This window comes from Dreissena polymorpha, chromosome 6 (assembly GCF_020536995.1).
Source record: "Dreissena polymorpha isolate Duluth1 chromosome 6, UMN_Dpol_1.0, whole genome shotgun sequence".
Taxonomy (NCBI): Eukaryota; Metazoa; Mollusca; class Bivalvia; order Myida; family Dreissenidae; genus Dreissena; species Dreissena polymorpha.
The window spans coordinates 50,636,509-50,657,656 of record NC_068360.1 but is presented as its reverse complement, the minus strand read 5'-3'; the positions used below and the strand labels follow the sequence as shown (position 1 = coordinate 50,657,656).

General features: G+C 37.6%; 1 protein-coding gene across 2 annotated transcripts; it reads left to right on the top strand.

The window, feature by feature from the left end:
* Nucleotides 1-4: 4 nt before the first annotated feature.
* LOC127836081 (uncharacterized) lies at nt 5-16,094 on the top strand. 2 transcript variants are annotated; one of them, XM_052362504.1, is made up of 9 exons: nt 5-833; nt 5,303-5,371; nt 6,569-6,729; nt 8,046-8,253; nt 10,009-10,163; nt 10,852-11,029; nt 11,965-12,109; nt 12,402-12,507; nt 13,219-16,094. In XM_052362504.1, exons 2-9 carry the CDS (start codon nt 5,305-5,307, stop codon nt 13,441-13,443), a joined length of 1,245 nt encoding a protein of 414 aa, XP_052218464.1. In that variant the 5' UTR covers nt 5-833; nt 5,303-5,304; the 3' UTR covers nt 13,444-16,094. The 2 variants fall into 2 exon arrangements, with proteins under 2 accessions (XP_052218464.1, XP_052218463.1); XM_052362503.1 differs by lacking the exon at nt 5-833 and adding an exon at nt 2,977-2,988.
* The last annotated feature ends 5,054 nt before the right edge of the window (nt 16,095-21,148 follow it).

Sequence of the window (21,148 nt, the reverse complement as noted above, 5' to 3'; positions counted from 1 at the left end):
TTACTGTTGATGTATACATTATATAATACAATATATATTATATATATAACGTATATAATACAATAATTTATAAAGTGAAATTAAATTTCTTAATTGTTTATATATTAACAAACTGGATAATGTAAAAGAAGATTCTTTTTTTGACGCTTTATTGGTGTAAAATGTAACTGTTCATGTACAAGCTGGAGTTCAATCAACGCAATGAAGTGTGAGAAAATTGATGAATTACTAACGAGTATTGTAGTGACCTGCGACATGTCGTTTAAAACTCGAACGGCGACTTAAGCTTACAGCCTTGATATTTTGAATGGAGAGTTTTTGTTTATTCCTTTTTTAATGTGTTACACATTTTTATGCTGATGAATGTTTAAAGAAAAAGTTCTTTTTTGTTTTTGAATTAATTAAAATGGCACCTAAACAGAAATAATTCAATTGGGATACAAACCAAGCTGACACATTACAATGCTTTCAAAATCAAATACCGTATCGACTATAATTAATGAAACTACACTTGGAACATACGAAAGATCAACGTCGTTGCTTGTCTACGGATTCGATTTTTGTCAAGAGATGTTGTGTTCATTATTAAACTATTGGCGTTAACATTTGGAACAATTGGGCCAAGAACTTCGTCTTTCATCTTGTCGATCACTCAAATGGACATGCCAGCTCTCTGCGATACGGTAGCCGAGCGCTGCAAGCCCCCCCCCCCTCCCCAGACTGCCGTAGCGCTTTCCTTGCATCGCGTTCTTCTCAACCCAGATAGCGGGTTCAACCTCTGGTTTCTTGGGTTGGATCTCTTTTAGGCACAAGATCCGGAACTCAACCAGCAGGTGGGTGACTCCACATGCATGCTACCATCTCGCAAAATGTTTATTGAATTTAGTGTGCGTGGGTCTGTAAACGAGTTTACCCGATAACGCTACCGTCCTTCTCGATATCCTTCCGTCATATCGTCCATTCTTCCGTCCCTCCGTATTTTCCTCCCATCACATTTTTCATTTCCGAGCAAGATCTGAAACACTTCTGATCCGAATCCGTCTATACGTCTAAACTTGATATTAACTATTCCAATAGTGTTAACATGCGAATCGTTGTATGGTCATTTCGGTGCAATATTGTTGTTTTTATTCTAAAAGATAATACACTTTGAATATTAATACGTCCTTTACTAATAACTTTTTCATGTCCGCGTGAGATTAATCTTTATATACAGTTTCCTTAAAAGGTAGACACGCTCATATTGTCTGGTCGTTCCGCTCCAATACTTTTCAGATAATTATCGCCTTTGTAATAATGTTTCGTTTCCGCGTGACATCTTGGGCATGAATGATCCCTATAAGCATTGCCCAAAACAAGGAGATCTTGGAAATTGCCACCTTTTATTGCAAAAACGCCTAACCCATTGTTAATACATGTAAACAACTTCCGTTGTCTGTTGTTTAAGCCATTCATTTATATATTTGATGTTTGATCACATGAAACTAATTGAATTTAACTTTTAATCACAAATATTATGTTTAAAACGTAAACATATTGTATTTATAATAGTGCGATGAAAAAACAAAGATATTCGCAAGTCTAGCTAGTACTTTTTTATTTTTATATAACACTGTTTTATAACAGATTGTTGACTGCCTATCTGTGAAAAGGATGTACCATATGTGCTAATTGCATGAATTATCTTTACACCAAAACCATAGTAGGTGTCTCCGTAACACCAATAATCTCTTGATAGTTTGTAAACATAAACTATATAACATCGCATGAATCGCGATAGCATGTCGTGCATCATTGATTGTATTTAATGGATCGCTTTGTTTACAATATAACTCGTTTATTTGCCAGTCAAGCCAAAGTTAAACAACCTTTTATTTCAACTCAATTGATGTTTGACATGAATACATGAGCAAAACAGTACGAAAGCAAGACCGTAAGTAATTTACAAAGGTTGAATAATTATCACTGCGGGCTCTATAGTTTTTAAAAAAGAAATGAGTTCCGTTTTTATATCTTTACGAGCATATTATGCAGTACATCATATTTTTTCGTAATGGATGTGCACAACGGTGACTCAAAATTGGCGTATGTATTTATTTACATGGAAGTTAAAATATTTATTTATCTCATAACTTCATCCCTCACTACCCGAAGATACGAAGCGTACTTGTAATTTCTGAGTTAGTGTTGTGTGTATTGGGAAGACAATGAGCTGTATCGATATCCGAAAGCCTCAGGCTTGCACCATTGTTTTCAAGAATTGTACTACCTTCGTTGCTGAATCAAGAAATATCTCGAATTTTGATATTGTTGTTTTGCTGTATAGTTCTGTCACATTCTGAAGTTATTTTATGTTCTCTTCATGTTTACAGATTGATTGTGCTAATATTTGCGTTTTCTTAATTCTTCACATAAATAGTTTTTCTATCGACTCAATTGATTCGTTAAGCCTCTCTCATTCCTTTTTTAAAGCCAATTTTATTCCAGATGCTACATTTTGTAAATAACTGACATATATATTTATCTTTCAGTTTTGTTATTAGGTTCCTCAGAATTTCTCTTATTGACGTGTCACCTTTAATAATCACATTTCCCAATTCTCATTTACTCTCTAGATCCATCCATAGACGGTCTTGCTTTTGTTTCTTATTATCTTATGTTTAACGCATCGATGCGCTTTCTTTTACAAACTGCTTGGTCATTACTGTTTGAGGACCCTTGTCGATACTTGACATAATTATTCACTCATCTAATTATTATATGTCAAGTCTTCGACTGCTTGTATTGGTATAGTAGTAGCCATGCCTTGGTGAACTTATTTATTTTGAACAGTACATCTTTTCATATCAAGCGAGTTGACTGTTGTGGAAGAAGGTTTAATAAATGTCATTGCAAAATATTTATGAACTAAAATAAGTACTTGTAAATGAGCCGTAACACTTAAAACATCTGTGCTATTGATTTGTTGTTGGAATGCAATGCTTCTCAGTAAGGAACTATTTTAAAATGTCTTTCTTGATTAGTTGTCATAGTTCTCATGCCTTGATAAATATAAATATTTATGCTTGCGATGAATTGTTAAATCTATAACTTCTGTGTATGTTGTTTCGTATTGTGCTGTTTCGTACAGTTTTGGCAATTGGTCACTTGCCTTAAATAAAGGACCAACACAGTGTATATAATGAGAATGCAATAGTGCTCCAGCAGCTGGAGTTTCACTTCTTTATATTCTACATACATTTACAAAATCGGATAAATGTTAACAAAATATTAACTAACATTGATATGAGACGTAGTGTCACTCACAGTAACACTTTTCTTCCTTGAAGGTTTAGGTAAAACGTTGAGATCTATGGTCCGAATGTCAACAGAGGTCTTATCCTCCCTATAACTTAACTTTGCATTAAAGCATTTGAAAGTAACATTATGCAAATGTTAGCATATATGATACGATTTGTTGCGCGTAAGAACCACATGGCTTCATTCACGGTCAGAGTGTAACTTACAGGGCAAACGTCTATACTGACTTTCTGTACCATAAAAAATCTTTGGCCAGCTTATTAGCCCGACCGTGAATGATATGGACATTTTAAAATGCTTATTTGCAGCTTATGCAAACAATTAAATGCATAGTAGTGTTTGCTAGTTATTGCATGTGACAATTTCTTCCAATATAGACATGTTAGTTGTTATTGTTTACATTCAGTATTGTCCGCGCATGCGCTCTAACTTGCACAAGATGAAGTTACAGGAACGTAAAACATGTGCATACAGACATCTATTTATTCACTAAATCGACAATTAATGCGGCAATAAACAGTATAACAACTAAATAATAATAACAACAAAACTATCATATTTAGTAACAATAATTTATATATATACATCTAATTGCATCTTTATAAAAATACGAGTTTTTCATTAGTGTCTCAGTAAAGCTGGTCTGAGGACTCATCACTGACAATGTCAGGAAGCAAAGTTATCATTATAAATAAGCCGTATAATGTTTGGAACAGCGATTTCAATAACTTAAATTATAATTATCATAATATGCATAATTATATAATTATTATTTTAAATGTAATGGGTATGCCAGTGCATTTTTAATAATGTTAAAGGGGCTATCGAAAATGCAAGCTTTGCTTTGAATCAACCATACTCCGAAGCCTTAAATAAAGCAAGTACATGATAATATTTTTTTTTCATTTTCTTTTAAATTGAATAATTTGTTTACAGTATTGATAAATTTGAACATTAGACTGAAAGAAAAACATACACATAACGCAGATTTAACTGCCAATAAGTGTAACAAGAACCATCTTTACTATTTATTGTGATTGATAAATATCAAGTTGTTTATATCATTAATCTATATTGTTTTCCTGTTTTGTAAATAGCGTTTACCACCTTTGTGGTGGTAGGTAATATTTTTTTTCGTGCATTCCCGTTATATCAGTTGTGTTTAATGATCAGACATTCGCCTGTGAACTGTGATTTATGACATCCTGGTGTTACTTAGAAAGTGCCTTTACCATATCTGATGAAATTGAGATAATCGGTTTGTGCTTAATAAAGGGGCAATTGAACACCGAAATAAACATGCTCAAACGAATATTGGAATGAGGCCAACACTATCTTTTTTTTAATATGTCACATTGTATTTTCCCGGATAAATACCAGTGCAGTTAAAAAGTATTTGTGGTGAGCATGGAATCGATATATTTGTTGTTTTATATCATCATTAAGAGGAGGTATTGGTTTCAAGAGAGGTAAATTATCCAGGTCTGTACTTATTTTTATAATCTTATCTGCAAAGTATGGCATGAAGTAATTAGCAAGAGCTACTTCGCTTGTATGTAGTGGGCGTAAGTTGTCCTGCTATCTACCCAGTAAAAAGGATTTTATTGCAACGAACTTTCTTGTAAACCCTTCTTCGTCTCCAATAATGTCTTGGTAGTATGTATCCTGGAAAGTTCTACGCTATTACTGTTCCGCTAACCTTTGAAGACTTTGCTAGACATGTCAGATTTGTCGCGCATAAGGATTTTTTTATAAATCGTTTTAGCTGTTTAAAATACCAAGAATCCCACCGTCATGTTATTGTCCCCACATATCATAAAATTCTCTTATAAGACTTGTTTGATTTGTATTACTATGATTCATTGAAAGCAAGTTCAGTTCAGTTTTAAGCTACATGTGCTGTTAGCACGGTTTTTATCGATTTTATTGCCTTTAGTATTACTTGTTTTAAAGAAATTTACATAGTTTTGCCTTTATTATATCTATTTTAATTTATTTTCAGAAATGAGAAAAGATGGACATATGCACTTGGCGATGTATGTGCTCTTATTTGGAAACGCATTTTGTTTAGGTAAGCATTAAAATAAAGCACCTCTTTAAATGTTTAATTTAGTCATTAAAGGGCAGCAATGCGGTATGTGGGTTCAATGGTGATGACAATCAATCTATTTATAACTTAATATGCAACATACTTAATTTCTACAATCCTCGCAGTAATTGTCTCTTTTTATTAATAACCACTGCCGTCACAAGCAAAATCGGGCTGTCCGCTTAGCTCAGTGTTTTGAAAACGCTCTTCTCACCTAGGGGGCCTGGGTTCAATCTCCGCTCCCGGCGCATGTGCGTTTGGTTCGTAGTAAACATATCGGATAGGTGATGCTCTTTTACCGGGTACGCCGGTTTCTCCTGTAAGCACAAGACTACACTTACATGGAATATCTTTTATTAAAAAAGTAAATGGCAGGAAATTGCAACCTTATTTAATTTTTTCACCAAACATTCCTGAGTCCAGTAAATGTATATGTAACAGTGCTGCACCGCACTCTGAGTCATCACATAATGCAGCCTCGTGTGCGGATGGATCTTATAAACTTCTCTAAAGATTTCAAATCAGTGCATATTTTGTATAATTGGATTGTATTTTGTTCCCCTTACAATTAAAATGGTTAAAAAAATCACAATCATTATTGGTCAAGACGGCAGTATTTTGATATGAACTTTGATCGGGAACAACACAATTGTCCATGTATGTTACATGCGTAATTAAAGATAAAAAAATATAACAATTAATCATCCAACAACATAAATATCTGCCTGATAAAAGATGTCTAGTATATTCGGTATATCACGTTAACATTGTTTGCATCTGTCAAGGTTTATAAGTAGGTCAAAATAATCTGAATTAATATAAATTTCTCACTTTTGATAATAAAATCAGATCAATTAAATTAACAATTTTTAACCGAGAAAATTAGAAACAATAACAATACACAAGTCATACAACATATTCATTCCGCTGTAAAGAAAATTAAGCGTCTTAGCGATTATTTTTAGTTCTGTCTTTAAATAAATCGGGAGTAAAGGTATGACCACAGAAAAGCACATTCAGACCCATACCATTCTATAAAATATCAGGCTCGGCGCGAATAAAACAACAGCTTGGCGAGCCTTGCCGTTATTTTGCCTCACCAGATATATTACACAATTTGAGGGCAGTACCATGTTATTATATATATAATACCATTACTATTGCATAACTGTACCCCAGTTTCAGTTCCATTTGTGCGCGGTCCGGACCCCTGGTCCGACAAGACCGGGTTACTGAAGATCCAGTATTACTGCAACTTCCGCGCACCAGAAGTAGGCTTGGTCACCAGCAGGTCGGCGAGATTGTTAGTCATTTTCAATCAAGACGTACAGGATATCTTGGTAAGCATTGATATGTCAATCTATTGCTCTATTAGCGTGAATATTATCCTAGGCTTATTTGGCGTAGCTGTCTTACTCATGTCTTCACATTAATTGACCTTTATTTACGGCCAATAAAATGTTGTAGAAATTTTACGCCAGTATGCACGAATGAATGACTGGAACAATCGCACTTGTTAAAATATCTTAACTAAGCTAAATAGAAAACGTTCTGCACTTACATCAGCAAGTTTTACATTTAAGATAAAAACAACCTGACTATATGTGTTGTGCAATATAGCGTTAAGGATGTACGCCGTTCAGAAATTGAGACCCACTATTATTTAGTGATTTTACTTCTTGTCGTGAAATGCATTTAGTTTTTCTTAAAAAAACTATTAAATGCAAAATATTCATTTGCTAATGAAAATCCAGCTTTGAATAAAAAAATAAATCAAGACCATATATAGATGTTGATCGACCAACGCCGCATACACGGGTACTTATCGAGTTGCTGAACCGAGTTTTAATGAATATTTAGCGCCCTCAAGTTTTGTGATGGACAAGGCGATTCATAAACATTGGCACACCACATTTTCAGCTCCAAGTTTGTTGTCACAAATACTAGCCTTTGTTCGGATTTTACACTCTCAGAGTAAAATCTACGTAAGATTGTGAATACGTTCCTCCTGATTTATATGAATTAGATATAATGCGGCAAAGAATTGTTCAGAAAAAAACTCCGCCAATACTCATAACTCTGTAATCTTACTGAATTTACTTACGGTCGTTTTCAGCCAACAAAAACAAAAGAAAAAAAATCAATCAACATCAACACCATGTATATTGTTTTTAATATTTCTGTTTTATATAATGTGTTAGTTTAAACGGTCGATAAATGAATGTATTTATTAATGTGAATTGAAAGAATGTTTGAATGTGTGATAGAGAAAATTTAGCGCAGCTCTTTTTAAAACATCATGCATTTTTATGATATGCTTTACCGGTATTGTTCTCCTTCACAATCACTGGAGAACAAACAACAACAACAATGTCATGTAAAACGTATATCTAACACTTAAATAAACATTCGAAAACACGATCAAAAAGTCATCGGAAATAACACATCGTTTTGTTTCGATCCCTCTTCACGAAGATTTTGCAATAAACACCACTGTATGTCAGACGATACCACAAACACTTAGACATCGATAGTTAAACTTTAAATTGCAATGTTGGTCACGAAGAGTGTAAACACTATGTGAAAAAAACTTTGTATAGCTGCACACCCACGGAACTGATATATCATATTACCCGGAAGTTTTCCTCTTTCTCAGGACTGGGACATGCTTACTTTGTCGCCCGCAAGCGCTAACCGTCCGGACAAGGTGTTCGTCTTGACAAACGAAAACAATACGGATTTCACCAACTTCCAGTGGTCCTTCCACGTGGTATGGAAAGGAGACATCGATTATGGTCCTCCCGTCCGCACTTCCACCCCCGCACCCACTGGAACATGTCAGCTCGTCACTGATTTCGTCACTGGTAATCGGACATTTTCCAAAGACCTACTTGTTTGTGTAACGGTTTACTCCCAAAAGTTTCGTTATTTTATAATTACCATTTCATTATTATTTTTCATCGTCAAAGGTGCTTTCGAAATATGTCTCAGAGCGGATTGAAACACGAAATTTACAAAAATAGACGCTTGCCTTGAAATTAAAATGGATGCCATTTTTGTACTGTAAATACATTTGCAGGACCAGGATGACTGGTAACGCGTTTTCTTGTATCACCCGTTTTTATCTTCCGGCTATAAATGATAATTTTCACAAACACTAGATTGTTCGTACTTAATGGCCCATAATTAATTAGAGATAAATTCCATCATCATTAAGATCTGTATCGTGAATATTTCGACCATATACCACCTAAAATGTTCGTAAGTGTATATAAACTTAACATACAGTACGTAAAAATGATAAATGAATTGTCGGCAAAAAATAGCAAAATAATTGATGATTATTGTCATAAAATAACGCGAAAAAGAATGTTTAGTTTCCTTTTATATTAACTAAAACGATCATTGTATGTCTGAGCATATACTTCTTACTTATTTTCTAAGTCTTAAACAAGGTAACATTTAGTTTAGTCAAGTTATTTTCCCATATTTACGTCGTGTTTGATATACTTTTAATACATGTTACATTAAACTTGAGTTATATATGTGCCGTGCTCTGTGAAAAAAAGGGTTTAATGCATGTGCGTGCGTCAAGTATCGTCCCAGATTAGCATGTGCAGTCCGCACAGGGACGACACTTTCAGCCTAAACTTGACTTTGGCTTAGAAGAAACTTTCTTGAAGGTGAAACTATCATAAAAGCGGAAAGTGTCGACCATGAAGGTTTAAATGAATTTAAGTCCAATCATTCTTCCAATTTTACGTCAAGTTTAACAAACTGTTCTACTTAATTAAACTTTAAATACTGCTCTGGCGTAAAATACAAATGTTGTTTCCTTCCACTAAGTCGACACATCCTATATTTGGTAACGATCATAAACTTTTCTGTAACAGACACACATGCTTTTAGAATGTTTTATTGACGCAAACTTTAATGTTTTGGTCATTAAAAATAGTTCAGTACATAACTTGTCAATCAGTTCTGCATATTTCCTTATTTAATTATTAACTTTGCAAACAATTTTTCGAACTCGCGAAACTAACGTTTTCGACCTACCTAAACTATTTTTGTTGGAAATGCCAGTGCGAACAAATGGCCATGTCTTTATATGCCTCACATTAAACGCAAGCCTATATCAGTACCATTAGATACCCTTTAACTCAGCGTAATCGTGATTATATGTGAAGTTTAATCACATTTTTTATATGAAGTTTAGATTCATTGTAGAAATAAGAATTCAATTTATCATATAATCAAATCGTTTGTGTCTTGAAGCAAAACACTTTCTTGCGAAATCTTAACTGGTTTCATAAACTATTTTATGCAATTACAATTGATAAATTACTTTTTCAGGTCGAATGCACACCGTTACTTTTCCGCATTCAAATGAATACAAAATGTTAATATTATAGAGCTCAAATAAGAGATGTACAAAAAGTTGGAGATAATAAAAATATTGAAGTGTTCAATTAATGCGAAACCTATTAAAGCTTCACAATTATTTCAGAACATGCAATCATTTACACTAGAGTCATTTCGATAACAACACTTAAATAAAATTGCGTTTATAAATTGATTGTTATGAAATTAACCCATAAAAACATTAAAATGGGTTTCAGTTCCGATTGAGCGCGGCTCAAATCCGTGGTCCGAAGAGTCCGGTTTACTTAGGATCCAGTATTACTGCAACTTCCGCGCACCACAAATAGGATTGGTTGCCGGCAGGATGGCGATATTGTTAGTCATGTTCAATCAAGACGTGCAAGATGTCGTGGTAAGCTTTTATATATCAATCAACTTTGCTGTTAGCTTTAACATAATCCAAGGCGATTTTTTTTTATAATGTGTTTGTTCAAACGGTCGATGAAAACATTTATTTATTATTTATAAATAGAAAAAAAAATAAGTGGTGTATTTTTATGTTATTTTTAAAATGTAATATTCTCCTTCACAATCATAAAATACAACGATGTCGCGTAAAACTTAAATAAATTAAAAAATATTAATTTCGCAATCAACATCTCCATAAATAATACGGTATCGAAAATGAAGGGACATCGATAACTTAACTACACATTACAATTGTAGTTCCGTAGAATGTATTTCTAATAGTTATGCATCTAATTGTAGCTGCCGTTGTTGGTGCACACCCACGCTACAGATTTATCATATGAGTCGTGTTCTGAGAAAACTGGGCATAATGCTTTTGCGTAAAGTGTCGTCCCAGATTAGCCTGTGTAGTTCGCACAGGCTAATCAGGGACGACACTTTCCGCTTTAATGGTATTTTCGTTTAAAGGAAGTCCCTTTTTACCTAAAATCTAGTTCAAGCGGAAAGTGTCGTCCCTGATTAGCCTGTGCGGACTGCACAGGCTAATCTGGGACGACACTTTACGCACAAGCATTATGCCCAGTTTTCTCAGAACATGACTCATATTACCTGGAAATGTTTCTGTTTCACAGAACTGGAACATGCTCACTCTGTCCCTCGCAAGCGTCAATAGGCCGGACAAGGTGTTCGTCCTGACAAACGAAAACAACACGGACTTCACCAACTTCCAGTGGTCCTTCCACGTGTTATGGAAAGGAGTCATCACTTATCCCGAACCCACGGGCACGTGTCAACTTTTCAACGGCAATGGTACATTAAAAAATGACCTAGTTTATTGTTTTACTATTGTTTTAGTTTACTACGAATATCATCGTCTAATGTACCTTCGAAATATTATCAAAATGGATTTGAACATGAAATATCTTGAGACAATCGGCCTTAAAATGGATACGGATGTCTTTTGTTCTAGATATACAGCTGCAGAACAAAGATGACTGATCACGAGTCTTCTTGTATCCGCTTTTATCTCTTCATACCTATGAACAAAAATTTCAAACATTAGATTGTCCGGACGCCATGACGCATAATTAATTTGATTTTTACTACAATATTATTATTCATATCTGTACCGTGCATCATTCGACCAAGTACAACCTCTTATTTTCGTCAGTGCACATATTCCTTAACACAATACGTGTAATAAATAAGTGATTTTTTGGGCAAATTAAGCTTACTTGTTGATTAACATTGTCAGAAAATAACACGACATGAAAAGTTACGTTTACTTCTATTATTTTTAATTCCCCTGATTTTTTTTTTCTCTACGTTAAATAACATTTCGTGTCATCTTACTTATTATCCAAATCTTAAACAAGTTTATATTGTATGTAATCAATAATACTTGCAAAGTTACGTCGTGTTTAATTTACTGTGAAATTCAATTATACTTTAAATATAGTTCACCTAAAACTTATGTTTTATTCCAGGTTTAAACGGAATTAAGTTCAATCATTCAATCATTAAAAAACTCAACACATTAATGAGAACAAAAATAATGTTCAGGCGCAAAATAAAACGTTTTTTGTTTGCATTACCGTGCCGACCCTTATTTTGAATGCCGACCCTTAACCTTGTTTTTGGTATACCAGGTTCAGCTTTCGTTCGGATTAATGATTGTAATAATACTTTTTGCTAAATTCGATCGTTTATTCATCACCATCATTCTGATTTTACTTCCAAATTAGCGGATTTTACCACCAAAGCGCCTGTGTCTTTCACTCAAGCGCCTGCATCACGCTCAGTTTCGACATCTGGATACTTCGGCATTGGAATTGGTGTCTTTGTGATAGTTCTCGTCGCGGCAGCAGTTGTTGTCTTCGTTTACAAAAGGTAAGCTAAGTTACATTATTTTAAATTTCAAGTATGCGCTTCGCGTGAAAAAATATATATTTGACAAGTAAAACAAATATTCTGCTTTACATGCTGTCAAATAATATATCTGCAACAATTCAGTTAGTTTTACTATGTATGTGATGCTCATACGTGTGAGAGTTCTTCAATCAGTCATTTAAGATAGTGCACTCTTTAAGTAACACGAGTTTTTGTGCACATAATTTGGAATAAGTGTACACACATGTTGTCGTATAATTATATGTCTGAAGTTTAACATGTGTAATTGAAGACGCCGAAGACAGCTGCATACTGAAGATCCATATTCCCGGTACTCTCCAAAAGCTGATAAATGTGATGTGCCCACAGACACTGACAATGTGCCGAAGCCCCTTCCCGTAAGTGGTCAACCAATTGTAAGCAAACATTCGTGTACATGATATTGCTTTAAAAATACAAGTAATGCAGAGTATAGAGTTTACTATACAATTGGAAACAACGCATTTCGGTGATGAGAGAACGACTAAATATAAAACTGCTGCTCATAATCTATTCTGCTTAACCCTCCCTTCCCTTCTGACCTTCTGATTAAGTTAACGAAAATATATTTATAGCTCTTAAAAACTTATAATTCCTTCATGCATGGTGAGTAAATGTTAAGAAACTTCAATCTGAAACGAACAACTGTTCTGGGTTTCGCTCCAGCTCCTAAAAAGTAAATGTCCAGTCAATGTGTAACTATGATACCGCCATATATAATTAAGTATCTTTGCTAAATACTTAATTATAAAAATATTATTAAGATAAAAGTGTTGTATTGGTATATATGTGTATAGCTAGGTTTAGTGCATTACATGAAAATTACCGTTTACGATGCCGGATTAAAACTGTGAAATGACGGCAATATGTTGTCCCGCTTTAATACTAAATAATAGTGAATGAAATGTTTTAAATGTTTTAAAAAGTGACATACTTACATTTAATGAAAGTAACAACAATTTTGTTAATTTCCATATGATAGAGTATTTAATTGCAAGAGTTTACAAAATGATATTTAAAGGAAAGGCGTATATTGTTAATAAATATATTCTGTACATTGTCTAACCTAGCATCGTTCTGAACAGAAGCCCAGACATTCATACCTCGGGCTGGATGGTGCGGTCTATGATGAAATAGAGGACGTCGCAAGTTCGATATCGCAGCCTGACAACGGGTACCTTACATTGGTAACTGCATCGCAGTTTACAGACATACCTGCACCACTTAAAACCAAGGACGAGCAGTTACTTCCAGTGCGTGTTACTTCGTACGAAACACCAACGACAACCATTTAGGCGGAAAGTGTCGTCCCTGATTAGTCTGGGCGAAAAACATATGCATGAAGTCCAGTATTCCCAGAACAAGGCTCAACTGATAGACAGTAACTTCCAGCGTGTTGCTTCGTATGACACACAAATGACAACATATCTTAAAATCCTTTCTATTGAATACAGAAAACTGAATGTTACTTTTATATATAGATTGATAATTTTGGTAACAAATTGATTTTTATACTATTTTAAAATGCATTGTATTCGCTCAAACCCACGCTGTATGGTGATTTTATTCACTAAGACTTATTCCTTCAATTCGATGTACGAAGGTTAAATATAAACTTGTATTTTAGGTGTTCAATGTTAAATGGTAGTTTTTACTGTGTTTAGCGAACTTTTGAATTTCTTAAGTGAATTGCTTTATATACAGCTTGTTAAATGTTTGTTTGTTGTTCACGATTATTGTGGTGGCTATAAATTACTAATATTAACGTTAGTGACTAAACATTATATGCTTACACAAGTTCGGTTTTGAGTGGTACGCATTTGTGTGATAGAATTCACGAATAGTTCTTATTTTTATTGTTTAAGAATGCTGAAGTGAGGTTAATTATGTATGTTTATTTACATACATGATGCTGTGTGCAGGAGGATGCAGAACACACCCAGGGAGTAGCCCTGATGCTTTCCTACTCGGCATATAGAACGCTCATCGGTTGGGAGGCACATGGACCACAGATCATGGCGGCCTCTTTCCTTACCAAAAAGAAAAGGATCAATGTAGACATAATCCAGTGCTATGCGCCGAAGAACGACAGTAAAGAGAATGAGAAGGACAACGTTTACAATAGGCTGTCAACCATTATACAAGACAGACAAAGAGAAACCTCATCATTCTAATGGGTGCCAAGATCGACAGTGACAACCGAGGTTATGATGAGATCATGGGGAAGCAAATATTAAGCGAGATGAACAACAACGAGGAGAGATTCGCCGACCTGTGCGCCACAAGTAATCTGGTCATCGGAAGAAATGTTTGCCATCACAGAAGGATACACAAGGCAAATTGGGTGTCACCAGACCTGTCAACAGAGAACCAAATTAACCACCTGTCCATCGCAAGCAAGTTTCGTCGCTCTCTTCAGAATGTACGTGTCATTCTTGGAGCAGACGTGGCTTCGGACCATAGCTCCTTGTTTCCCGATTGAAACTGAAGCTGAAGTCATGTTGGGCAAGGTGATGCAGCCAACGCCAACGTTACAACACTGCTACACTAAAAGACATCTGGAAGCAAAAAGAGTTCAAGTTCACTCTCTCTAACAAGTTCCAGGTCCTAGAGGAGGTGCTTGAAGAAGGGACGATAGAGCAAAAGTGGCAGAACGTGAAAGAAGCAGCGACTTTAACATGCAAAGAAATACTGGGCTCCAAGTCTTACTCCCACAAGGAGTGGCTATCAGCAGAGACACTTCAGAAAGTTGCGGAAAGACTAAACAAGAAGGCAAGTGTCAACCACAGCAGAACACGATCCGCACAAATGAAAGCACAAGAAGAGAACACCGAAGCAAATAGGAGCGTCAAGCAAAGTATTAAAGCAGTCAAGCGGAACTACCTAGAGACGCTTGCATAAGGGGTGGAAGAAACAGCCTATCAGAACAGAACTAAAGATCTGTACTTCATCACCAAGAGATTAGCAGGAAAGTTTGCCAAGCCAGAGAGGCCAGTAAGGGACACACGTGGAGGAGTAATAACAGATGATGAAGGGCAAAAGAAGAGGTGATTTTAGCACTTCCAGGAGCTACTCAACAGGCCAGCTCCTGCGAATCCACCGGAGATTCCCCTGGCTATAAGCGATCTGCCAATCAAGTGCTGCACTCCCACAAAAGAAGAGATCAGCAGCGCAATCAAGAAATTAAAGAACGGCAAATCTACAGAACCTGACAGCATACCTGCAGAAGCGCTTAAGGCTGACGTGGAGACCAGTGTGGAGCTACTACATCGGCTCTTCAGTAAAGCATGGTAAGAAGAAGAAATTCCATCAGAGTGGAAAGAGGGTTACCTCATCAAGCTTCCCAAGAAAGGCGACCTCAGTTCCTGCTCCAGCTACCGAGGAATCACACTGTTGTCCGTCCAAGAAAAGGTGTTAAATCGCATCCTGCTGAACAGAATGAAAGACGCAGTAGACCCGCATTTCCGTGACCAAAAAGCAGGCTTTCGAAAGGAGAGGTCGTGCGCGGATCAGATTGTAACCCTGTGCATCATTCTGGAACAATCCCTGGAGTGGAATTCACTGTAGTATGTGAACTTCATTGACTATGAAAAGGCATTCGACAGCGTTGACCTGGAGTCCCTCTGGAGACTTCTGAGACACTACGGAGTGTCAGAAATGATCACCAAGATCATCAGGAAGTCTTATGAAGGAATGACCTGCAGAATCGTTCATGGAAGACAGCTCGCGGACGCCTATGAAGTGAGAACCGGACTGAGGCAAGGCTGCTTACTCTCACCTTTCTTGTTCCTGTTGGCCATAGACTGGGTTATGAAGACATCGACGGAGCAGAAGCGGAATGGAATTCAGTGGACTCTGTGGAAACAGTAAGAAGACCTAGATTTTTCCGGTGATCTGGCTCTTCTCTTCCACACTCAACAACAGATGCAGGAAAAGACAAACATGGTAGCGGATTACTCAGCATATATATATATATTGTAATACTTAGACACTTCTTAGTTGTCAGGATAGAACAAACGACCGAGTTAAGGTTTAACACATCTATTCAAATCGTAGAACGCGACTTTAGAAGTTTGGTTTACGAATAAATAACTATAAGTATGATGAAGGTGCGCAGCTTCACTGTTACTTGATTAATATTTTAAATAACTTATAAGAATACTTAAGAGTTTACAGAACTATTCCCTACCATTATGATGGCTTTAGCTTAAGCTGGTAGGTTTCCGACTTTTAAATGACGTGGATTTTTAGTCATTGACCGAGGTGAAGAATCCGTGATGCTGCGCGCTATTTATAGTGAAGATGCTTTAGGATTCCGAAACTTAGGCGTCCCAACCAATCAACGTGAACTTAGGAATTCCTTAACCAATAAAACAAGTTTACAAAGAGCCATTTTCCTAAACAGCATTTCGGAATCCTAAATCAACAAAGTAAGTCAATAATATGAGTTGTTACATTATAAAAAGCAATTTCTATTAAAACACATAACATTAATACATAATATCAGGCAGAAATGTTCTGCATTTAAATTCTGTAAAAACATTTTAATAATACAATGGAAACATGAAACTAAATGATGAATAGGCTTTCTACGCCTAACGAAATAGTTCCAAAGCATTTGCAACTGGAACCTAACTTTACCAAAATGCAATACACAAATGCATCCTTAGATTAATAATACAAGTGAAAGCCATTAATTTTGGAGAACAATAGTTAGGAATAACAAATTATATTGTGCAATTGAAAATGTAGGTCGTATTCCTACACAGCTGGCTGACAGCGTCATAGTAAACAAACATGGAGCGTATTTTTGGATTGGAATTACTGAATTGTGACAAACAATGGATTGTTAGCAAGTATCTGGAGTTAATAAAACATGTGTAAGTAGATTCAATTGACAATTTTATAACTGTTACATATTACATTTCCCCTACCTTAAAGAAATAAACTCCTCCTGGAGTTTGAAATGTACAAGCACAAGTACTTTTTTTATGTCATTAAATTTAAACAGTCATTTAAAACATATGATTTAATAAAATTTAATTATTTATACTAAACAACTTTAAACATTCAAAGTTTACATGACATCTTCTTCCTTCAGGGCCTGACTGGAATGTCCTTGATGATGGACAGGAGAGGATCGTCTTGATGTTCTGGGAGGGTCCTTAGTATCGTCGACTTGACTTCAGTTGGAAGAGAGCTGACGCCGCTGGCAATCTCTCGGACTGTTTCGTGTAAGTAGTGGCGGGCCTTTCCACTGTTGTCCAGGAGAATACCTGCTGTACCAGGGAGCATCAGGTGCTGAAATTGGTGGACCAACAGACATCGGTTGGTGATGCTCCATGATACAGCAGTGGACTGAAGGATGGATGTTGCAGCATACTCCAGTGCAAGTAATTGGCAGTCAGGAGATAGGTTCCTCCATCCTTTTGGTGGCCAGCGTAAACCTTGTACGAGCGTAATTGCCTCATCCGGAACAGAAGACCAATCACGTTTGGAAGGGGGTAGCAGAGGCATTGCCCCACTGACCAGAAGTGCCGTCGCATGTGTTTGTAGGAGTGTGTTGGCAGGGGTCGGCACGTAGTGTTCCACCGCAGACAATGGAGAAGGGGAATACCTCGCGACCTCGCTTTGAGCCTCGGTGGTTGGGGATGTTGGATGATATACAGGTGTTGAACCTCTAATAGGTGATAGAAGGCATCGGACAGAAAAAGGGACTGTTGTTGTGGGTAACATTGATGAAGTGGTGATGGGACTCCTATTAGTTGGTGGTGGCTTGAAAACAGATGCTGTTGGCAGGGAAGGCAGGTTGGCAGTGATGGGTGCTTGGAGTGTGGCTGCAGGCGTCGACATCATGGCTGGAACAGGACGGACGGAAGATGTGTTAATAGGTGACAGATTGGTTGAAGATGGTGTCTGGCTGGAGAGTAAAGTGTTGGCTGTGGAGGCGATGACGGCAGTTACCTCATTGGTCTTTCGGAGAGGGGCGATTGCGGTAGTTGATGATGGAGTCTGGCTGGAGAGTAAAGTGTTGGCTGTGGAGGCGATGACGGCAGTAACCTCATTGGTCCTTCGGAGAGGGGTGATTGCGGGGGTTGAAGTTGGTACAGGGATGATCAATAAAGATGCAGACACTGTGGGGAGGGGAGACAAATCAAAGGATGGCATGGATTGGAGGGGTAGCTGGACGGGTGATGATGGATCAGATAGGTGGATCGACATTGGAGACGGTATAATGTCGATTTCCGATTCTCTTATTGCCTGGAACACAATGTCGCTCCTCTTCTGCACCCTTGCAACCAACCGGTCCTCAATCCCAAGCAATTGCGCGATATCCATATAAAGATCTGGATAGTCCTCTTCAGCCCAGGGACCTTGAGGTTGAGTCTGCGAAGGAGCGATACAATCCTGTCGCCGCTTCAATGCGCTCAAAGACTTTTGATTTTGGAAGATCCCCTTCTTAATGGTGGCCTTATAGACGGAAGGTCCATCTTCCAAATACGCCACAGCACCGAATTCATCTAGTCGGATGTATGAAACACTTTCAGAAGATTTTCGTTTCCTGGATTTTGCAGACGATTCACATCCCAACTCCCAACCCATAATCCATGAAGAAATTCCAGGAGATCTACCTGCAGCCCACTTTGTTACAAGATATTTTGCGTAGGACGCAGTGGCGCTGTTGGGGTTTTCAACTTCATGGCACTTGATGAATGCAGCTGGCTCCGTAGAGAAGTAGAAGGCCACCTTATTGCTGAAAAGGTCATTTGGTGCTACTCGGAGCTCAATGGGGTGCTTTGACTTCGCGTGGTAGCGTAAATCACCAGAACGGCTGAAGAGTTTGGGTCGATGATCAACACAGAAGGGGCAGATGAGTTGATATCCAAATTGGCTTGTATCCTGCAAGTACACAAGGGAAATACCTTACTGATGAGCTGATATGCTTTAACGTAGAATCTAATCATTCTCTGGAGTAAATCGCAATCGGGTGATCAAGCCAACTTCATTACTCAGCGTATGGTGCGCACCATTCATCATAGACTTCAATCTTTATTTAAGCATCATCATTTGTATCGGTATCAAATTATCATATTGCAGGATTCATGCAAATTTCAGAAGTTTGCCATCGAGTGATTGCAACCACAGCGAAGATTAAACAATATATATATAATAAAGTGCAGATTGTATTGTTGTGAGAAGTGGTCTGTGTGAAGATAACAATTTGTGAGCTGTGTAAATTGTACTGATAAATATCTACTTTGCGTTAAGAATCCACTTAGGGATTTCGCTTCCGTTGAATCGCATCAACCTGTCAACATGGATTGGTTTAGCTTTGTGTTTCTGGGACTTCTTTATAAGATAGACAAGATCGTCTATCTTTCCTAATACAAGATATGGCCCTAGCCATTGTGGACGTAGTTTACTACATACACTTGGTTTGCGTGTTGAATCCAGTAACCAGACAGGGTCACCAACCTTGAATTGCCTAGTTTTTGCGAGAAGGTCATAATGTCGCTTGCGGTAGACCACCTTTTTCGCAAGAACTTTACGAGCAACATCATGGATGTGTTCCAAATTTGCACGTAGGTCTGACACATAATCGTCAGGAAAAGGTTTTTCGTTTGTACCAGACCCTGGTGGCAGTCCAATGCAGGCCTGCAAGGGTAATGTGATTTCTCTACCAAAAACCATTTTGTTGGGAGACTGTCCGGTGCTAGTGTTGATGGAAGACCGGTAAGCCATGAGTACTTGTGGCAGAAACTGGTCCCAAGTTCGTTGGTTTGAGGCAGAGTACATGGTGAGCATGGTACCTAGAGTGCGGTTAAAGCGCTCAACCGTTCCGTTGGACTGCGGATGCAATGGAGTGGACAGAGTATGCCTTATTCCCAACAAGTCGCACATGTTTTTAAAAAAAGATGAGGTAAAACAACTACCCTGATCCGAATGTATTGATAGAGGGACTCCAAATCGCGAAACATAATTGTCGACAAATGCTTTTGCAATAGTTTTGGCTTCTTGATTTGGTATCGCAATGGCTTCAGTCCACCGTGTAAAGCAGTCGCATATCACAAGGACAAATGCATTTCCAGATGCAGACCTGGGAAGCGGCCCATATATGTCCACAGCATACCTTGGGGCTAAGGTGTGATTCTGACCTAGGGGTGACTTAGGCGGCTTAGATTTCTTGCGTGAAACGCAGTGTGTACACATCGCGCAGTACCTCTCAACGTCTTCTCGCATACTTGGCCAGAAGAAAGTTTGCCGAATCTTTCCTAGTGTCTTCTCGACACCCAAGTGAGCACCAGACGGAATGTCATGGAAGTAATAAAGTACATCTTTTCGTCTGTGAGACGGTACGACAATCTGATCCCATTTGTGAAGCTCATCCTCATGCCATGTACGTACTAGGAAACCTCTACTAACGTTCAATCGGTCCCACATGCGCCAAAGGATTTTGACAGCAGATGCTTTGTCACTGACAGCCTGCCATTGTGGCCTTGTCTCAGAACCTTCAAGAGCTTGAATGAGGTAAGCAATGCAAGAATCTCTCAGCTGCTCGGTTTTGATTTCTGTGGGTGACCAGTTACTAAGAGTAGCCATTGAAGGTTTGCATTGGGACTTTTCATTTGCTTTGGATCGTGTAACGGCCCTTAAGCGATCATTGTCATGCTTGTCTACCTCAGGGAGACAATTTTCAGGTGTAGCAGTTTGTTGCTCGGACACTTCATCACTGAGGCGTTGTTGCCGGGCACAATTACAGCACGGATTGCGTGAAAGGGCATCAGCATTCCTGTGCTGTGACCCACTACGGTGCGTAACCTCAAGGTTATACGTACCAAGCTCCTGTAGCCAGCGTGCAACTTGCCCAGTAGGGTGCTTCAGGTTTTTCATCCAGCTTACCGCTGCATTATCTGTCCGGACAAGGACTGGCTGTCCGTACAAATAGGAGTGAAGTGCTTTCAACGCATTTATTACAGCAAGCAACTCCTTCCGTGTAAC